Source organism: Oncorhynchus clarkii, chromosome 17 (assembly GCF_045791955.1).
Source record: "Oncorhynchus clarkii lewisi isolate Uvic-CL-2024 chromosome 17, UVic_Ocla_1.0, whole genome shotgun sequence".
NCBI classification, from domain to species: Eukaryota; Metazoa; Chordata; class Actinopteri; order Salmoniformes; family Salmonidae; genus Oncorhynchus; species Oncorhynchus clarkii.
This window is the reverse complement of record NC_092163.1, coordinates 24764769-24783578: the sequence shown is the minus strand read 5'-3', so window position 1 is coordinate 24783578 and position 18810 is coordinate 24764769. Positions and strand designations below refer to the sequence as shown.

Below are 18810 nucleotides of genomic sequence, written 5' to 3'. Positions count from 1 at the left end.
TTGGACCATGCTGGTCATTTATGAACATTTGAACATCTTGGCCATGTTCTGTTATAATCTCCACCCGGCACAGCCAGAAGAGGACTGGCCACCCCACATAGCCTGGTTCCTAGGTTTAGGTTTCTTCCTAGGTTTTGGCCTTTCTAGGGAGTTTTTCCTAGCCACCGTGCTTCTACAACTGCATTGCTTGCTGTTTGGGGTTTTAGGCTGTGTTTCTGTACAGCACTTTGAGATATTAGCTGATGTACGAAGGGCTATATAAATAAATTTGATTTGAAAGTGCTGTTATTGTGAAGTGGAAACATCTACGAGCAACAACGGATGTCGATTATGGCAGCCCCCTGCACCTCTCTGATTCAGAGGGGTTTAGTTAAATGAGGAAGACGCATTTCAGTTGAATGCATTCAGTTGTACAACCGACTAGGTATCCCCCTTTCCCAATGGCAGCGAGCTATAAACCACTTGCTTATGGTGATCTTAGGCTTGTGTGCGGCTGCTCGGCCATGGAAATCCATTTCACAAAGCTCTCAATTAACAGTTCTTCTGCTGACATTGCTTCCAGAGGCAGTTTGGCGGTCCCGTTCTGTGAGCTTGTGTGGCTTACCACTTTGAGACTGATCCATGTCTTCGGCGCCCGGGGAACAGTGGGTTAACTGCCTTGCTAAGGGGAAGAATGACAGATTTTTACCTTGTCAGCTCAGGGATTTGATCCAGCAACCTTTTGGTTACTGGCCCAACGCTCTAACCATTAGGCTACCTGCCGTTGGACTCTGGAGCAGTGGAAACACGTACTCTGGATGGATGAATCACACTTCACCATCTGGCAGTCCGACGTACGAATCTGGGTTTGGCGGATGCCAGGAGAACGCTACCTGCCCCAATGCATAGTGCCAACTGTAAAGTTTGGTGGAGGAGGAATAATGGTCTGGGGCTATTTTTCATGGTTCGGGCTAGGCCCCTTAGTTCCAAAAAAGGGATGCTACAGCATACAATGACACTAGATGATTCTGTGCTTCCAACTTTGTGGCAACAGTTTGGGGAAGGCCCTTTCCTGTTTGAGCATGAAAATGCCCCTGTCCACAAGCGAGATCCACAAATAAATGGTTTGTCGAGATTGGACTTGAACTTGATTGGCCTGCACAGAGCCCCGACCTCAACCCCATCGTACAACTTTGGGATGAATTGGAACACCAACTGCGAGCCAGGCCTAATCGCCCAACATCAGTGCCCAACCTCACTAGAGCTCTTGTAACTGAATGGAAGCAAGTCCCCGCAGCAATGTTCCAACATTTAGTGGAAAGCCTTCCCAGAAGAGTAGAGGCTATTATAGCAGCAAAGGGAGGAACAACTTAATATTAATGCCCATGATTTTGGAACGAGATGTTTGACAAGCAGGTGTCGACATACTTTTGGTCATGTGTGTAAGAAGTTAACGTTTTAAACAGTTAAATGTACTTTAGCAAAACATGTCTAGTGAGATCTATCTCTCTTCAACATCAGATTCACAACTTTTCTGTTCACAATCTAGATCTGTCTCTTTACACTACACAAGTATCTCTCCTGGACCTAGTTTGTGTCGTCATCGTAGTGTAAAGAGGCCATTTACTATACATGGAACAGGCCTGGCATACAGACCTACCTTTGTGCTGAGTACATTGACACAGCCTAGCTCCCTCCCTGGGCCTCCCCGGAGCCATAGTGTGGATGACGTGCCAGTGCCCTACTGGGCTAGATGTGATGTTCAGGGGGGTGAAAAAACAAACATGTTTGTGGGACCTTTTCCTCCTCCCTTCAGAACTGGTAAACCTTTGCACCTCAGACTGTCATTCCACTTTAGAAGAGAATCTGTATTTACACTGACAAAGAGGTAGATTTTCATTGTTGTTAAAATGAACCTGAAGGAGAGGCAGAGTGAGAAATACACTGTATGAGGGACTGTGGGTCATCAAAAGGTTTTCAAAAGTTGTTTTACATTAAACATCCATGGAAAAACTTAAGAAAAACAGTTGTGTCCTGAACAAGTGTGGTCTGCAGCTAATTGAAATGTTTATGCAATAATTATGAACTGATTCGGCACGTAGACCTCACATACTCAGGAATAGACCCAACAATCCACATTTCTCTGATAGAACCTGGGAAAACAGATCATTTCTATTTCACATTTCTGAGGAGGACAAAGGATTTATTTATTTTTTGCCCAGAGGCTACACCATGGGACATTAAATGTTTGCTCAGCATGTTTGCTTAAAAAACATATTGGAGACTCCTACTAGTTTCGATAATTGTTGGTGGGTGTAGATGGATGCCAAAAGATACACATACCAACAAAAAAAATCACATAGAAATGGATATATTGCGGGTTAGTATTGAATGGAATCATGTGAAAAGAAGTAGGCCTATTTTGTAGTGTCATTATTTTAAAAAAAATATTTGCAACAGTGGAAATTTGGAGTAGGTTTATTTGCAATCAAGTTCGCCCACTCCTAAGTGATATCCTGCCAAAAGAACAGAAGTTTGCATAGTGCAAACATGTGCCAAGAACACAATGACCATATAAACCGGTGAAATGTTGATAAACCGGTGAAACGTCAGCCAGAAATCACAAATATGAGGCAGGATTTTGATTCTGTATACAGTACACTACATGGCATGCAGACCTGGGTCATGTTCATTATGCGCCAAATGGAAGAAAACGGAAATGCTCATTTTCTGTTGCAAAACGTTTTAAAGAGCATTCCATTGCATGCCCTCATAAACATGACCCAAATCCCTGAGGCTCATGGAAAATGTGACATCTGGTAACTGCACTTTTAGGAAGTTAAATAGAAGAGAGATATAGTTGGGGGCGGTCAAATATATTTGGGAAGTCTGACTATTTGCTTTAGATGTCACAGGCGTGGATAACGCAAGGGAAAAGTTACCCCCCCAACACACAAAAGCAAAGGTGAGCAAACCTCTGGTACATAAATTGCCCTAACATGCCAAAGGCTTGTCAAGACAAGAGAAAGTTTAAGGTCTGGTGTCATCGTAGTAAACTGTCTACATAGTTACTGCTTCGCAATCCTTTTTGAATATTAGATCAAACTTAATATTTTACCAACGAATGCAACAATAGCGCAGAGAACGGTTCATTTAGTTTCTGTATGAAGCACTTAACAATGAGAAGCTTTCTTATTTGTTATGAACTTAAGTAGTACACTCAAAGTGTGATTCCGTGATTCCATCTATCAATTGGGCTACATCCAAAATTCCAAAAACAATATTTATCAAAGTCATCCTGAAGAAAAAAAAATAATGATAAAACATCAATTTCTGATAAATAATTATTAGATGCTGCAACATCAGTCTTTGCAAGCAAAAAGTATACTCTTTCTGGAAAATGCTGAGTTCCTGTAGTAGTGTGATTTGTGTACTGTGCTGAAATGTCCACTTAGGGTTTTGCTCAAGACACATTGAAGTGAGGGAGAGGTATGTGGGATACATTACAGACACATTCAAGCAGAAAATTGAATTATAGGTAAAATGGGGTAAACAAAAATTGCATCTCAGACATATCCTTTCAAAATTCAGTCAGAACAGTGTTGGATATTCTGGACAGCTGAGCGCATGAATGAACATTGTTAGATAGGAGAGGGGAGCTGCTGTACATTCAACTTTTTCCCGAAAGTGAGTTGCCACTGCTGCGTTTTATGTACATTATTATGTAATGTTACATAATGTGCAGAAAGGGGAGCTCCTATGGTTACATGTACCACTAGAAGCTCGTGGGATAGGGGCAGTGATAGGCTAGAGACAAATTTGAGGTCTTGTGAGCGGAAACTTGAACATTGTGAAAACTTTATGCTTCTTTCGGGGCACGTTTACAGTGAACACAGTAGCTAATAGGTTATTGTGGTTATTTAAGCATAATGTAGGCCTACCAACAAAACCAATGGAGCAAATCACATAACATTTTCACATGGAAATAGCTTTTATAAAAGTTTTTACATTATGAAGGGCTTTAATTAATGATTTTTATTTGGTCTGTGACACCATGGGCCAAATAGGTGACTGTAAATTGTATTGTGTTGTATGATGTAAGAAACCACTTTACAAAAAATATATATTTTATCACCATACAGAGAATTAGACAATGTACAGTAGGCTACCCCTCTGCCTATTGGCTTATTTGCATATTCAAGCCTGTTTCAAAATACAACACTGCTCCTTTAATTAAGACATGAGCGTTTTACCTGACTGGCTTTTCAAAGACATCTTGAAATGTAGCCTACACATTTTGCAGGAAGCAGTAACTCCCCATTGCTGACCTATACTTATCTATAACTGGGCTAATAACTCGCTAACTAGCCGGCTAATTTTCAACCGCAGGTTATTAAAAAAAATTACAATATAGACAATCATTGAGCAGTGAGCACACGCAGAGCAACATAGGACCAGCAATACGTAGCATACAGACAGAGAACAAAAAGCAGCAAGACAAAATTCATAAAAGCTCTGGCACTGAAACGTTTACTGTGCACCTTTGTGGTGCTCCCAAGTCACAGACCCACAAGACTCAAAGAAGAATTCCAGGTATCCGTCTACTCAATTATTTTAGTATGAAGCACTAATCAGTTAATTTTATATATTTTAGGGCTTCCATGTGTGATTCGCTGCATAGATGGCACTCTTATTCCCATCACAGCTCCTTCAGTAAATGAAGGAGATTATGAGAATAAGAAGTCTTTCGACAGCATTAATGTGCAGGTAGGCCTAAGTAGTAGCCTTTAGCATCCCAAATGAAAGATACTTCACAATACAGCTACTGCAACTAATTACTGTTCTCACTGTGAAGATTATATGTGATGCAGCCCACATCATCAGCAATGCGGAAGCAAAGTGACTTGGGTCTGTGTATGACGCGCAAATTTTCTGTGAGTGGACACTGAGCGCTAGATTTGCCCATGGTGAGTTTATATATAGCTATATCCTATTATAATCATTATTTTATTTCCACCTATTGCAACTGAAAATGTAAACCGTATACTCGTATTATCATAGGAGAGTTCGATGGTTACCTGCTCGGTGACAGAGGGTACCCCTGCCAGCCCTATTTGCTGACCCCTTACCCTGATCCTGGCCCGCAGCAACATTATAACTTGGCTCACTGCAGGACATGAGCCATGGTAGAGATGACCATTGGGATGCTCAAGGCCCAGTTCCAGTGCCTTCGTAATCTCAAGGTCACTCCAGAAAGGGCATGTGACATTGTGTGGCATGTGTGATTCTCCACAACATTGCCACAATTAGAGAACAATGTCCTATTCAACCAGTGAACAATCCTGATAATGAGCCTGACCACCCCGCTGACACACCAGATGGTAGAGACACAATATGCTACCATCATTTCCGACTGACCCATCACCTCCCCAGTGTCAAACAAAGACAATGCCTTTCTTTTTATGAAGGAGTCTTTATTTCTTGACAGTGCAAATGCAGTACAGTAGTTAATATTTATGTTGTTCAACCAAGTAAAATCATCCACCTGTGGGCACCTCACCCACCTTTAACTGATGTTCCAGCTGTTGTATTTCTATGTTATTGCATCTGCAGCCTTATGTGGTCATTTTCTAAATTACATGTTTAAATTTGTTTCTCTAAGTACAGCTGTTTCACAGGGAACTATAGGAACACAAAAAAATGACATTGAATTTCACAGTGCCAGGTCTACTTAGTTTCATTGTAAATCATGGGCCAATGCTGAATAACATCTTACTGAGGTAAGTTGTACTGTGGAGGTGGATGGACCCTCTTCCTCATTGTAATTTCCAGCATTGCTCTGTTAGAGGAAAAAGGTGCACGTTTTATTATGGTATAACACTCATCAACTGTTAGCTGTTATTTTTACCTCAATAGGCCTCTCTGTAGCTTCCCTCTCTGTGGCAGCTAACAAGGTGTCTTCATCATTCTCCTGTAATGAAAACTAACAATGTTGGCGTTCTACTCTAACCCATTATGAAAAATCTGTGGAGTACTAAGAGTACTTACAACTGCATGGAGGTCTGTTATGGCAGAAGGCTCCACCAGACAGATTACACCATCAGTAGCTGGTAGAAGATGAAGATTAGACAGTTAAATAATAATTCTACCCAGAAAAGTGCCACACATAGTTTGAATTTTGTTTTTACAGTGTGCAGGCCACATCCCAATTTCAAATAAATAACTCAGTTACCTTAAAATAGATTATGATGTCTGAAGGACAACTAAGAATCTGAAAAAGTAACAGCAGTCAATTACAAAGAATTGTATCGCTGCAAGAAAATCAGTGTGCCAAGTAGTGTCTAAGATGGATGGGTGGGAATCACTGAGGTAACACTGTGGCAAAAGGATGAATGTACATAGATTATTAATTTGAATAAGTAACCTCTTATGTAGGCCCACCCTTGGGGTGGTTGGGTCAGATGAGGTTCCTCCAGAGATGCCTTTAGCAATAGGTCTCCCACTGTTTTGACTGAGGGCCATCTCTTTAGCCTTTGGAGTGGTGGTGGACCCCCACCTTTTCTTCAGCCCTCAGCCTTTTTTCTATTGGCTATAATGGGAGGTCAAATATGAACATGTCCAGTAAGCACAACATTTGGAGACTTGTATGCATGAAGGAATTTAGGCGTTACTTTCAAATAGACAATATGAAATACTGGCAGTGTTGGGAATGACTGCAAAATCTAACTTTTTTTTGCTTAGAACATTTCACTAACTACATAAATATATTGAATTTAGCCACTGAATGCTGTTTAATTAGGTACGGTAGGGTAAACCATCACAATTGCTTGTAAAGAAATGATACCTTACCCGTTTGAAGTATATTTTTTTAATATTTCATCTTCAGTTGATGCCAAGTACTTTTTCTGCATGTTGGGTTGCACCTGCATAAATATTTAACACGCACACACACACTATATCAAATGTTGAATAAGTGGAACACGAGATAAAAACGTATTTTTTTCAATTAATTAACACATTGACTCGGTCAGCAATTTTCTGCCACGCCAGCTCACGTTATTTTGCTGTTGCTACTTTTTTTCTTAAATATTTTGTAATGAAACAGCAGGGAACAGGTCTCGAACCCCCGACCTTCGAGCTCGAGTCCGGCGCGCTATCGACTATGCCGCAAAAGCATGCTCGTGCGGCAGAGTCGATGTCCGCGCTTATAAACCCAGGGTCGTTACAATGTATTCATATTTCTAACTCCACTAGGGAGAAGTAGGAGGTTCGATAATTTTTTTATCCTGTTGTGATGATTAATCATGTTATCTGCGTTCCATTGATGAGGGCTTTTTATCTCCTCATGCACGTGCTTTACTCAGGGTTAATTTAACAGAGTTGATTGAACTAATTGTTATCAGCTGTTCTGAAAAGAAAACTCAGAGTTTGACAGCTCAGAGTCCAGGTTTAAACTCAGAGTTTGTTAAACCTGCTTTCTGAAACAGGGCCCAGGAGCGACAAAAACCAGGGCCTGTAGGACCTACCTTGTTGATAGTGTTGTTAAGAAGGCAGAGCAGTGCTTTATTATGGACAGACTTCTCCCCATTTCAGCTACTGTTGTATCAATATGTTTTGACTAATCCATGGTTACGCCAAGCAGTTTAGTCACCTCAACTTGCTCAATTTCATTACGACTTGTCCCAAATACAATGTTTTTAGTTTTGGAAATATTTAGGACTAACTTATTCCTCGCGACCCATTCCCGAAACTAACTGCAGCTTTTTGTTAAGTGTTTCAGTCCCTGTAGTGGCTGACGTGTTGCGTTATCCGCGTAATATAGACATACTGGCCTTACTCAAAGCCAGTGTGGATCACATTTAGCCACTTATGCAACTTATATTGAAGACTTTAAACACATTTTGTATGATATTTTGCATGACTTAATTCGTGTCATATGTCCCGAATATTTGCAAATTATTATTAATTGCATAAATGTTTAGAAAGTCTAAATCGATTTGTTCGACTGTCTCCTGATTCGGTACTCCACTCTACAGCCTAAACTCGTCGACCTCGACACATAACTGAGATGTCCTGTGCTAACGTTATCCAATTCTTAGTTTAGCCATACCCTTTGTCTTCAAACTACATGCAATACTAGATAGCTAGCTATGTCTACAACCTCTAAAGTTGTACTGGGTGTTTCTGTGATACTTACGGTGAGCACCGTTGCAGGAGTGCATCTCAAGCAAAACTGGGATCAAGAGGTAACCAATTAACATTAGCTAGCTAGCTAGCCTACGGACCAGCTCAATTACTGTACACTCCAATTCATAGATAACGTTAGCTAGCTAACTAGCAAGAAGTCATAGTAGGGTACAATGTGTCCCATTCAAAAATCCGTTGCAACTAAGCTAGCTACATTGAGAGAGTTGTAAGCAGAAACATTACTTTTAGCCAATGTTAGCTAACTAGAGTTAGCATCTTTATACTTTTCTGCTAGCAGACAGCTAACGGTAGATGGCTACATGCAATACTAGATAGCTAGCTAGCTATGTCTACAACCTCTAAAGTTGTACTGGGCATTTCTGTGATACTTACGGTGAGCACCGTTGCAGGAGTGCATCTCAAGCAAAACTGGGACCAGGAGGTAAACAACACCTCTAGGCATAATTTTAGATAGTTTTTACAGTGGTCTTTTTGTTTGTTCTTCATCAGAGACTTCATGCGGGAGTACTTAGAGACATTGAACGTTTGGAGAGGAAGAGAGAGAACCTGCGAGTGCTCGAGCAACAAAGAAGTCTGACCAAGGAGCTCAAGGCAGAGCGCGACAGGAGAGAATCGGGGCAGCAGGGCTCCGACCAACCCCAGGCATAACAACAACTTCTTTGACAGCCTTCACAATTGTTATGTAGCCACGTGTAGTATGGCTATTGTACGTGTTGAAATATTGATAAAGCAATGTAGTACACCATAGATTGTTTTCGAACTAGGCTGGGCTGTCTTTATGGAAATTGCCTTTTACAATAGACATCCTTGTAGATTCTCTAGCCAATGATTTATCAATTAAGGGTTTGGAGGAAAAGTAAACTAGCTGACACTGCAGAAGCCGTTGCCACCCTTCTGGATAGCTATTGATTGTCACTGGTTTTGAAAAACATATAGGGCAATGCGTGGCATGCAGTTTGAGCCCTAAAGGTAGGCCATACATAGTGTTTAGTTAGGTAGTAGGCAACATTATGATTTCTCTCATAGAATAGGGAATCCCTGAATTATACTGCTTTTATTTGAAAATGTCCTTACCCAATTGTGGCTGGTAAAACTAAAACTCTTCACTTTTTCTACCCAGGAGTAGACTGTCTGACTCCACCTGGTTATGATGGAAAGAGGTGTTGAGCAGAGGAGCCAAGTGGAAGATGAGGCCATGTGCACCTCTGCCTCGGAGGGGCTGGAGGAGGGTGAGGTGGAGGGCGAGACGCTGCTCATCGTGGAGTCGGAAGACCAGGCCTCGGTGGACCTCTCGCACGACCAGAGCGGTGACTCGCTCAACAGCGATCTGGGGGAGGATGTCGAGGGTGGCTGGAATGAAGACATGGCCTTCTATTGCGACAAGTGCCACAAGTGGATCCCCATCGGTGAGAGGAGGGCCAGGCAGCCCCTGGGGGGGAGATCGACTTCTCCCTGCGACGAGGCATCGTTCTTTCTCAATATCACTTAACAATTGCAAATTTGTCACTACAATTTGGACAGAGTATATTTTACGCTGTTATTTCCTCTGTAATTTCACTGGGATTTGCTTTATCTGTCCATTCATACATATTCTAAAGGGCTGCTATTTGGATGTCATGTCGTGTCCTGTTGCACCGTACATGCTTTTCAAATAAAGAATGAGAATGAAATGAACAGAATGCCTTGTCTCTTAGCAGTCTTTTTTTATTCTCATCCCCACCATTCAGCACAGCTGCACGGAGAGCAACCCAGCTACCTGAAAGGAGACAACTTCTTCAAGTTCACCTGCTATGACTGTACAGAAGATGTCAAGGAGACCTTTGAGAGGATGAGACTCACCTGGCAACAGGTACATGTGCCACAATGAAGCACTATAAAGAACTGATTTGCAGTGCAGCTTACGTAAGATAATAAGAACATGAACAGGGTCAAAAGAGGAACACCTTAATACAAATATATGGGACAAGATCCTTATCTAGAGTATGAACAAGTATACAATTGCAGAGTACTATATATTGTATATTGCTGTAGACTTTTTCATTGATTATATTTGTTTTGGGCAACCACCCTCTAGTACTGAACGAATGTCATATTATTTTCCTGGTTTTCACTGCAGTTCGGTGTGTTTTCTGTTTTATTTCAGGTTGTTATGTTGGCCATGTATAATCTTTCATTGGAGGGCATGGGGCGTCAAGGCTACTTTAGATGGAAGGAGGACATCTGTGCCTTTATTGGGAGACACTGGACCTTCCTACTGGGCACCAGGTTAGAAAGAAAACAACCTTAATTTGGTTGTCAGTTGGTAAGGTTTTGATAACAGTTTGCATACAACCCTAAAAATGTAAACAGAAAACCTGATAATTGTTCAGTCAATTATCAGAATATCAAGGGCGGACATATTTGGAACTTAACCCAACCTTTGTGGAAAGAAGAGCTATGTTTGAGTTATTCTTTACAAGTCTAGTATTTTGTAAATGGATCGAGTTTTTGATGCTTCACCTGCAGAAAGAAGACTTCCACGTGGTGGAGCACGGTAGCGGGCTGTTTGTCGGTGGGGAGCCCCACGTTCTTTCGCTCAGGGGCCCAGGAGTTTGGCGAGCCAGGCTGGTGGAAGCTGGTGCAGAACCGTCCACCCACTCTGCGCCCAGATGGGGACAAGTCCTCTGTGGCCTCCCTAAAGTCTAAAGGTGAACTGCGGAACACTCATAAATAACATTAAGTTTTCACATTTTCAGACACAACCAAAGGATTATTTTGTGTGGTAAATAGACTTATTTAGGAAAAGTCAAGGGGGGACGTGACTTTAAAAATGACAGGGATATTACAAATGTTAAATTATTGTTAGAGGTAGTTAACCCTAAGCAGTTTGCAGAATTGTGCAAAGTCTGTTGTGCGAATCAATGACATGTTTTTGAGGGATAACCAGCTACTGTTGAAGTGTAGTCCAAATAAATTCACCCCTCCAGGCGACTGTACATGCATGTGTTTTTGATTGAGCATTTAGAGCCCTTTTTGTTTAACCATTTTTGCTTAGCTGGTGTTTGTTACTTTCTCAGCTGCCTCCAAGCCAACCCTAGAGCCCATCATCACGGTGGAAGGCTTACGGAAGCGCGCGGGCCGTAATCCGGTGGAGTGTGCCATGCAGCTGAAAGAAAAGCGCTCACGGACCCACGAGGCCAAGGACATCCGGCGGGCGCAGAAGGAGGCGGCGGGGTACATGGATCGCAGCGCCTCCTCCACGCCTGTCAAGTTCAGCGGCCGTGGCGGTGGGAGGCGACCCGACTTTGTCCTGGAGAAAGGCGAGGTGGTGGACTTCTCCTCAATGAGCTCCTCGGACCGAACGCCACTCACCAGCCCCTCGCCGTCGCCCTCTCCAGACTTCTCTGCACCCGGCACCCCCGCCTCCCACTCAGCCACGCCCAGCCTGCTGTCGGAGGCTGACCTCATCCCTGACGTCATGCCACCAATGGCACTCTTTCACGGTAAGAAGTCGGGGTCCCCTTGATCTTGGAATTTTTAGTCTAGATAGAAAATGAAAGGAACCATTCAGAATACAGTTACTATTTTAGTGGTGAGCAGTCCAAATTTGGCCCACAGGGGCAAGATGAGAAATGGTGTCAGATAGCATTTAATACCACAATGTAAGATTCGTGGGTGGGCCAACCAACAAAAAAAAGTCAACAATGGAGCAATATTCCAAGGTGCATTCCATGCCAATATCAATTTATTTATAGGATATACAGTACAACATTTCATAAATCATATTCCTCAAAAACTAAGTGGTATTTAATTAGTTGAAATAATCAGCGAATGTCTGGAAATCTCACAGAATGTATTGTTTATATTTCCCATTTCTGATTTGAAACTCCAGATGATGAGGAGCTGAACGGCGAAGGCTTCATCGATCCCGGAATTGAGTATATCCCCTCATCCAGCATGTCCCTGGGCACTGGCACCCTTGTCGTTCGCAAGAAGCTGCGACCAGGGGCGCACATCAAGCAGGAAGCAGAGAGTGATGAAGAGGAGGGCCGGGACGATGAAGACGACGAGAGAAGGGGGCACGGCAAAGGCCAATCCAACGTGGCCAGGGGGGTGTGGGGTGGCGGGGAGAGGAGGAGGGGAGTCCTAACAGAGAAGGGGGAGGGTTTGCCTCCCTCAGAGCCCCGGTTTGCCCCCCTCAGCCTTTATGAAGAGCGCGTGCTGCTGCGGCGCCTGGAGGCCTGTCCACAGGCGCTGGCAGTGACTGCGCAGGCCAAGCGGCTGCACAGGAAGCTACTGGTGAGGCAGGCCAAACGCCAGAGAGGGCTCCCCCTGTTGGACATCGATCAGGCGGTCAGTGCCACCCTCAGTCTGGTGGGAGGGGTGTACGGGGGACAGGGCCGCTACGGGGGCTCCGGCACGGGGAAGTACCGCACCACCAGCCAGGACCTCCGAATCCTCGACCGCTTCCAGGTACACCTTCACTACCATGAGCACAGATGGCAAATTCGTTCACAGGTCACACACGCACACAAATGTATGCACTCTCTGTACTCTTGGTCGCTTTCGATAAAAAGTCTGCTTTGTGGCATTTATTATTACGATTAAATTCCGATTTGTTATGAGCGGTCACGAACTAGAAGAACGAAAACGAGAGGAATGGTTGGAATATTTCCAAACACATTCCATCACATGCGTGATACATATTTTGCTTCGATCACATGTCTATGGAATGCATTTGATCCCTTTTAGACAACGGTGTCCAGCAGAAGAGGGTACCACCAGCCCACAGTTTCCTTCTGGCACCGGATCATGGGCTTGGACGCCAGCGTAGACCAGGGCATCAAAAGCCCGTACACCTCCCGCACTCTCAAACCCTTCATAAGGTATGCCACACGCCCTTACCTCCTTCATGAGGCACACCACATGCAGCCATATACCCCTAATATGGTAAGAGACATTTGTGACCACCTGACCTATGACATTAACCCGTAATTAAACCCTGATACTCAAGGTGAGGTATAACAATCACAGCATGGAAGGAATCAATATTATTGTGGCTCTATTCATGACGCTTTTCTCTGTTACGTGCAGTATGTATTCCTCCTGAACGTGCCCCTGGATGTGCCCAATATCTTTATTACATTCAGATTGAAATGCATTGTGAAGAATAGTCATTCCTCTCTGACACACAAATAAAAAGATCATGTTGCCTCTTCATGGCATTTGTTTTCTACCCAATCTCCTGGGTCATATTCACTAGACACCAAATTGAGAGAAAAAAATGGACTGAAACGGTGATTGAGAATTTGAACTTCTCCAATAAGAAACTTGTTTTTGTTGCGAAATGTTTTCCATTACAAAACGTTTTGGTACGGTGTGCACTAATGAATCCATCACCAGGAGGGACTACGAGAATAAGCCTATGAAGCTGAAGCTGTTGGCGGAGATCCGTGCCTACCCACACAGGAAGGAACCCCTCTGGGATCCAGATCCAGAGGCCCCCATCGACTACTGTTACGTCCGGCCCAACCACATCCCCTCCATTAACTCCATGTGCCACGACATCTTCTGGCCAGGTAGGAGACTGAACAGGGCCATACTATCATGTTTGGATTTTTATTTTACTTGATCATTTTTACATTTCAGACTAGGGCTGGGCGGTATACCGTATTTTACTAGATAACTGTATTTATGCACATACTGGTTGGGTTTTTTACTTTACCTTGTATAACGGTATTTGAATGTTTGGTTTGTTAAATGTGATTCGCCGTGTGTAACGTCCATTTTTATAGTTTACTCCGCTACTTGAGTCATCCCTCTCCTCTCAATGCTGCTTTCCACATAGACCTAGTCCTACCAGTGATGCCAATTTAGCAATTTTGTTGCTATATTTATCAACTTTTCAGACTACTCTGTCAACTTTTTTTTTTAAATCACCTAGCAACAAATGTAGCTACTTTTAAAACATTTGTTTGGAACTTTTAGCAACTTTTGAAAGGTGACTCAAATGCTAAAATGCACACATTTTCCCTCTAAATGACACAAAAACGATTTTCTCTGTCACACTCAGTCACAACACACGTGCCTGGCTGCAATAGTGCATTGTGAGTGACGGCAGCAGCAGGCAAGCAGCAATTTCAGCAAATTGCAAATCATTGTTGGCTGACTGCAGCAGCATTAGTACGGGTTTGACGAGCCAGACCCAATGAATATAGTTGGTCACGAATGTTTGATCTTGAACAGAACTTACATCAATCAATATATCTCAATCAAAAGTGTACAGCCAGAAGTACAGAAAAGAGTGGGAGTCTGTACCTGAACAAATGTCGAATCATATTTTTTGCAGAGATGGCCAGTCAATTTGAGTAACGTTATTATGTATTCTACGTAATGACGCAGCTATGGTGACCAGCGAGCAGAGAAGGTGGGACTTTACCTAGCAGGGTCTTGTAGGTGACCTGGAGCCAGTGGGTTTGGCGACGAGTATGAAGCGAGGGCCAGCCAACGAGAGCGTACAGGTCGCAGTGGTGGGTAGTATATGGGGCTTTGGTGACAAAACGGACGGCACTGTGATAGACTGCATCCAATTTGTTGAGTACGGTGTTGGGGATCGGTAAGATGGTCAGTTTTACGAGGGTATGTTTGGCAGCATGAGTGAAAGATGTTTTGTTGCAAAATAGGAAGCCAATTCTAGATGTAACTTTGGAATGGAGATGTTTTATGTCAGTCTGGAAGGAGAGTTTACAGTCTAACCAGACACCTATGTATTTGTAGTTGTCCACATATTCAGAACCGTCCAGAGTAGTGATGCTGAACAGGCGGGCAGGTTCAGGCAGCGATCGGTTGAAGAGCATGCATTTAGTTTGACTTGTATTTAAGAACAGTTGGAGGCCACGGAAGGAGAGTTGTATGGCATTGAAACTCAATCTGGAGGGTTGTTAACACAGTGTCCAAAGAAGGGCCAGAAGTATACAGAATGGTGTTGTCTGCGTAGAAGTGGATCGGAGACTCACCAGCAGCAAGAGCGACATCATTGATAGATACAGAGAAGAGTCGGCCCAAGAATTGAACCCTGTGGCACCCCCATAGAGACTGCCAGAGGCCCGGACAACAGGCCCTCAGATTTGACACACTGAACTATGTCGGAGAAGTAGTTGGTGAACCAGGCGAGGCAATCATTAGAGAAACCAAGGCTGTTGAGTCTGCCGATGAGGATGTGGTGATTGACAGAGTCGAAAGCCTTGGCCAGGTCAACGAATACGGCTGCACAGTATTGTTTCTTATCGATGGCGGTTAAGATATCCTTTAGAACCTTGAGCGTGGCTGAGGTGCACCCATGACCAGCTCTGAAACCAGATTGCATAGCGGAGAAGGTACGGTGAGATTCTAAATGGTCGGTGATCTGTTTGTTAACTTGGCTTTCGAAGACCTTAGAAAGGCAAGGTAGGATAGATTTTGGTCTGTAGCAGTTTGTGTCAAGAGTGTCCCCCCCTTTGAAGAGGGGGATGACCGCAGCTGCTTTCCAATCTTTGGGTATCTCAGATGACACGAAAGAGGTTGAACAGGCTAGTAATAGGGGTTGCAACAATTTCGGCAGATAATTTTAGAAAGAAAGGGTCCAGATTGTCTAGCCCGGCTGATTTGTAGGGGTCCAGATTTTGCAGCTCTTTCAGAACATCAGCTGACTGGATTTGGGAGAAGGAGAAACGGGGAAGGCATGGGCGAGTTGCTGTGGGGGGTGCAGTGCTGTTGACCGGGGTAGGGGTGGCCAGGTGGAAAGCATGTCCAGCCATAGAAAAATGCTTATTGAAATTCTCAATTATAGTGGATTTATCGGTGGTGACAGAGTTTCCTATCCTCAGTGCAGTGGGTAGGATAGGGGTAGGGTAGGATGAGGGTAGGAAATGCAGAAATGGATGGAAATGCAGTAAATTATTTTAGGTTGAAGTTGAATTGAACAGTATAAAACAATCCGAATGGAGATAGACCCATTGAAATAATTTAGTATATATGTGTTGCCACACACTACTCATGAAGCAAATCTAGAACTTTTATTAATCAAAAACATAAAATACTGTCCACATTTTTTAAAATACCTTGATATGATATTTTGGCCATGTCTCCCTGCCCTATTTCAGACTGGGAACTTAAAAGGGACATTTATTTTTATTAAGTCTGTCAGATGTTTACAGATTTCAAGTTGGCTAGTGTCGAGTTATGTTCCAGGCCATCGGTTGTGTAGATCCAGCTATATGCCTCAATGCCAAATGAATGGAAAAGATGAGCATAGTCTAATTTCCTGAGTTTAGTCAGTGCTTATCTTTTCCATTCATTTGGGGTTGAGGCATATTGCTGGATCTTCACAACCCATGTTGTGGGACATGGAGTCATCTTGAAATTAGACTACTTATAAAACATCTGACAAACATTGATTTAAAGTGTAATATTCCTTTAAATATGTTCATGTGAATGCCGATGGAAACATTGTCCTTGTAAAATAAATCACATGGAAGCATACAACAATGTGCATATTTATTCTACTTTAAACTATTTCCCTCAAAGTTTTAGATTGACGGCTGATTTTCTCTCTGGCTCTCTTATCAGGAGTAGATCTCTCCGAGTGTCTCCAGTACCCAGACTTCAGCGTCGTGGTCCTTTATAAGAAGGTGGTGATTGGCTTTGGGTTCATGGTGCCGGACGTGAAGTACAACGAGGCCTACATCTCCTTCCTGCTGGTGCATCCCGAGTGGAGGAGGGCTGGAATCGCTACGTTCATGATCTACCATCTCATTCAGGTATGGTAACAAAATCATTAATAATAATTATAAACAACAATACTCAAGTTGCAAGCAGCAATTAAATAATTAAATTGTCTACATAAAAAGTGGTTAAGTGCAGCTTTTATAGACTCTAAGCCACATTGTATAGAGCCATACTGCCATCATACATGGCATTGTAATACACACTGAGTGGACAAATCATTAGGAACACCTGCTCTTTCAATGAGACTGACCAGGTGAACGCTATGATCCCTGAAGGATGTCACAGGTTAAATCCACTTCAATCTGTGTAGATGAAGGGAAGGAGGATTTTTATTGCCCCCTTTTTCTCCCCAATTTTATGGTATCCAATTGTTAGTAGTTACTGTCTTGTCTCATCGCTGCAATTCCCATACGGACTCGGGAGAGGCGAAGGTTAAGAGCCATGCGTCCTCCGAAACACAACCCAACCAAGCCGCACTGCTTCTTAACACAGCGCGCATCCAACCCGGAAGCCAGCCGCACCAATGTGCACCTGGTCAGCGTGCACTGCGCCCGGCCCGCCAAGGATATCCCTGCCGGCCAAACCCTCCCTAACCCGGACGACGCTAGGCCAATTGTGCGCCGCCACATGGGCCTCCCGGTCGGGGCCAGCTGCAACAGAACCTGGGCTCGAACCCAGAGTCTCTGGTGGCACAGCTAGCACTGTGATGCAGTGCCTTAGACCACTGCGCCACCAGGGAGGCCGAAAGGAGGATTTTTAAGCCTTGAGACATGGATTGTGTATGTGTGCCATTGAGGGTGAATGGGCAAGATTTAAGTGCCTTTGAACGGGGTATAGTCGTAGGTGCATCGGTTTGAGTGTGTCAAGAACTGCAACGCTGCTGGGTTTTTCATGCTCAACAGTTTCCCATGTGTATCAAAGATGGTCCACCACCTTAAGGACATTCAACCAACTTGACACAACATTGAAGAATTGGAGTCAACATGGGCCAGCATCCCTGTGGAACACTTTTGAGACCTCGAAGAGTCCATGCCCCAATGAATTGAGGCTGTTCTGAGGCCAAAAGGGGGTGCAACTCAATATTAGGAAGATGCTTTGTACACTCGGTGTAAAGTTGCTGTACTGGCGCTTAGTGCTTTTTAGACCCGCTCAAGAAATGACTGTAAATAAATAACCGTAAAATGCACTTAAATGGTTTGGATTGATCTACAACAGCACATGTTAAGTGGTTGAAAAAAGGGAAGATATCTTTTCAGGCAAGGTTCTCTTTTCCTCCACAGACCTGCATGGGAAAAGATGTCACTCTACATGTCTCGGCCAGTAACCCCGCCATGCTCCTATACCAGAAGTTTGGCTTCAAGACTGAGGAATACATCTTGGACTTTTATGACAAATACTACCCGCTGGACAGCAAGGAGTGCCGACATGCCTTCTTCCTGCGGCTACGGCGGTGAGACAGGAAACGGGACAGGCCAGTATTCGGGCCATAGAAATACAATCCCATGTAAATTAACGTTCCATTGGTATTGAGTGTACTAGTCAAATTGTCGTTGTCTGTTGTAAGGTTTATTTCTATACAGGCATCCAGTCAGAAGGAGGAAAAATACATCTGGAAGTGTCTGTGCTATTCAGTTTAGCCACTGTTTCTTTGGTCATTATATTTGTGAGAACCTATGGTGAGCTATTTTTGTTGATCGACAGAAGAGACTGAAGGACGATATTTTATTGTAATTTTGTACACTCGCATTTCTGAATAATTCTACAGCTCAAGTGGCAATTTATATAAAGAACAAAATCACTCACATTCTGAATTCTGTCTTAATTTGCTTGCTGGAATATATACTGTACAGTGAGATCCAAAAGTATTTGGACAGTGAC

General features: G+C 43.4%; 2 protein-coding genes and 1 long non-coding RNA gene across 3 annotated transcripts; 2 read left to right on the top strand and 1 right to left on the bottom strand.

The window, feature by feature from the left end:
* Positions 1-6211: 6211 nt before the first annotated feature.
* On the bottom strand, positions 6212-6924 carry LOC139369664 (uncharacterized). Its single transcript, XR_011627057.1, has 3 exons — positions 6829-6924; positions 6404-6568; positions 6212-6250 (listed from the first exon to the last, which is right to left on the bottom strand). It is a non-coding gene; the product is annotated as an uncharacterized lncRNA (long non-coding RNA).
* A 1588-nt stretch (positions 6925-8512) lies between these two features.
* On the top strand, positions 8513-8945 carry LOC139370598 (protein PET117 homolog, mitochondrial). The gene is made up of 2 exons (XM_071110181.1): positions 8513-8608; positions 8677-8945. The coding sequence occupies exons 1-2, from the start codon at positions 8513-8515 to the stop codon at positions 8833-8835; spliced, it is 255 nt and encodes an 84-aa protein (XP_070966282.1). The 3' UTR covers positions 8836-8945.
* Positions 8946-9284: 339 nt separating this feature from the next.
* Positions 9285-18737, top strand: LOC139370596 (cysteine-rich protein 2-binding protein-like). The gene is made up of 10 exons (XM_071110178.1): positions 9285-9593; positions 9915-10036; positions 10331-10452; positions 10693-10874; positions 11244-11669; positions 12059-12639; positions 12919-13052; positions 13570-13745; positions 16774-16964; positions 18213-18737. The coding sequence occupies exons 1-10, from the start codon at positions 9335-9337 to the stop codon at positions 18384-18386; spliced, it is 2367 nt and encodes a 788-aa protein (XP_070966279.1). The 5' UTR covers positions 9285-9334; the 3' UTR covers positions 18387-18737.
* The last annotated feature ends 73 nt before the right edge of the window (positions 18738-18810 follow it).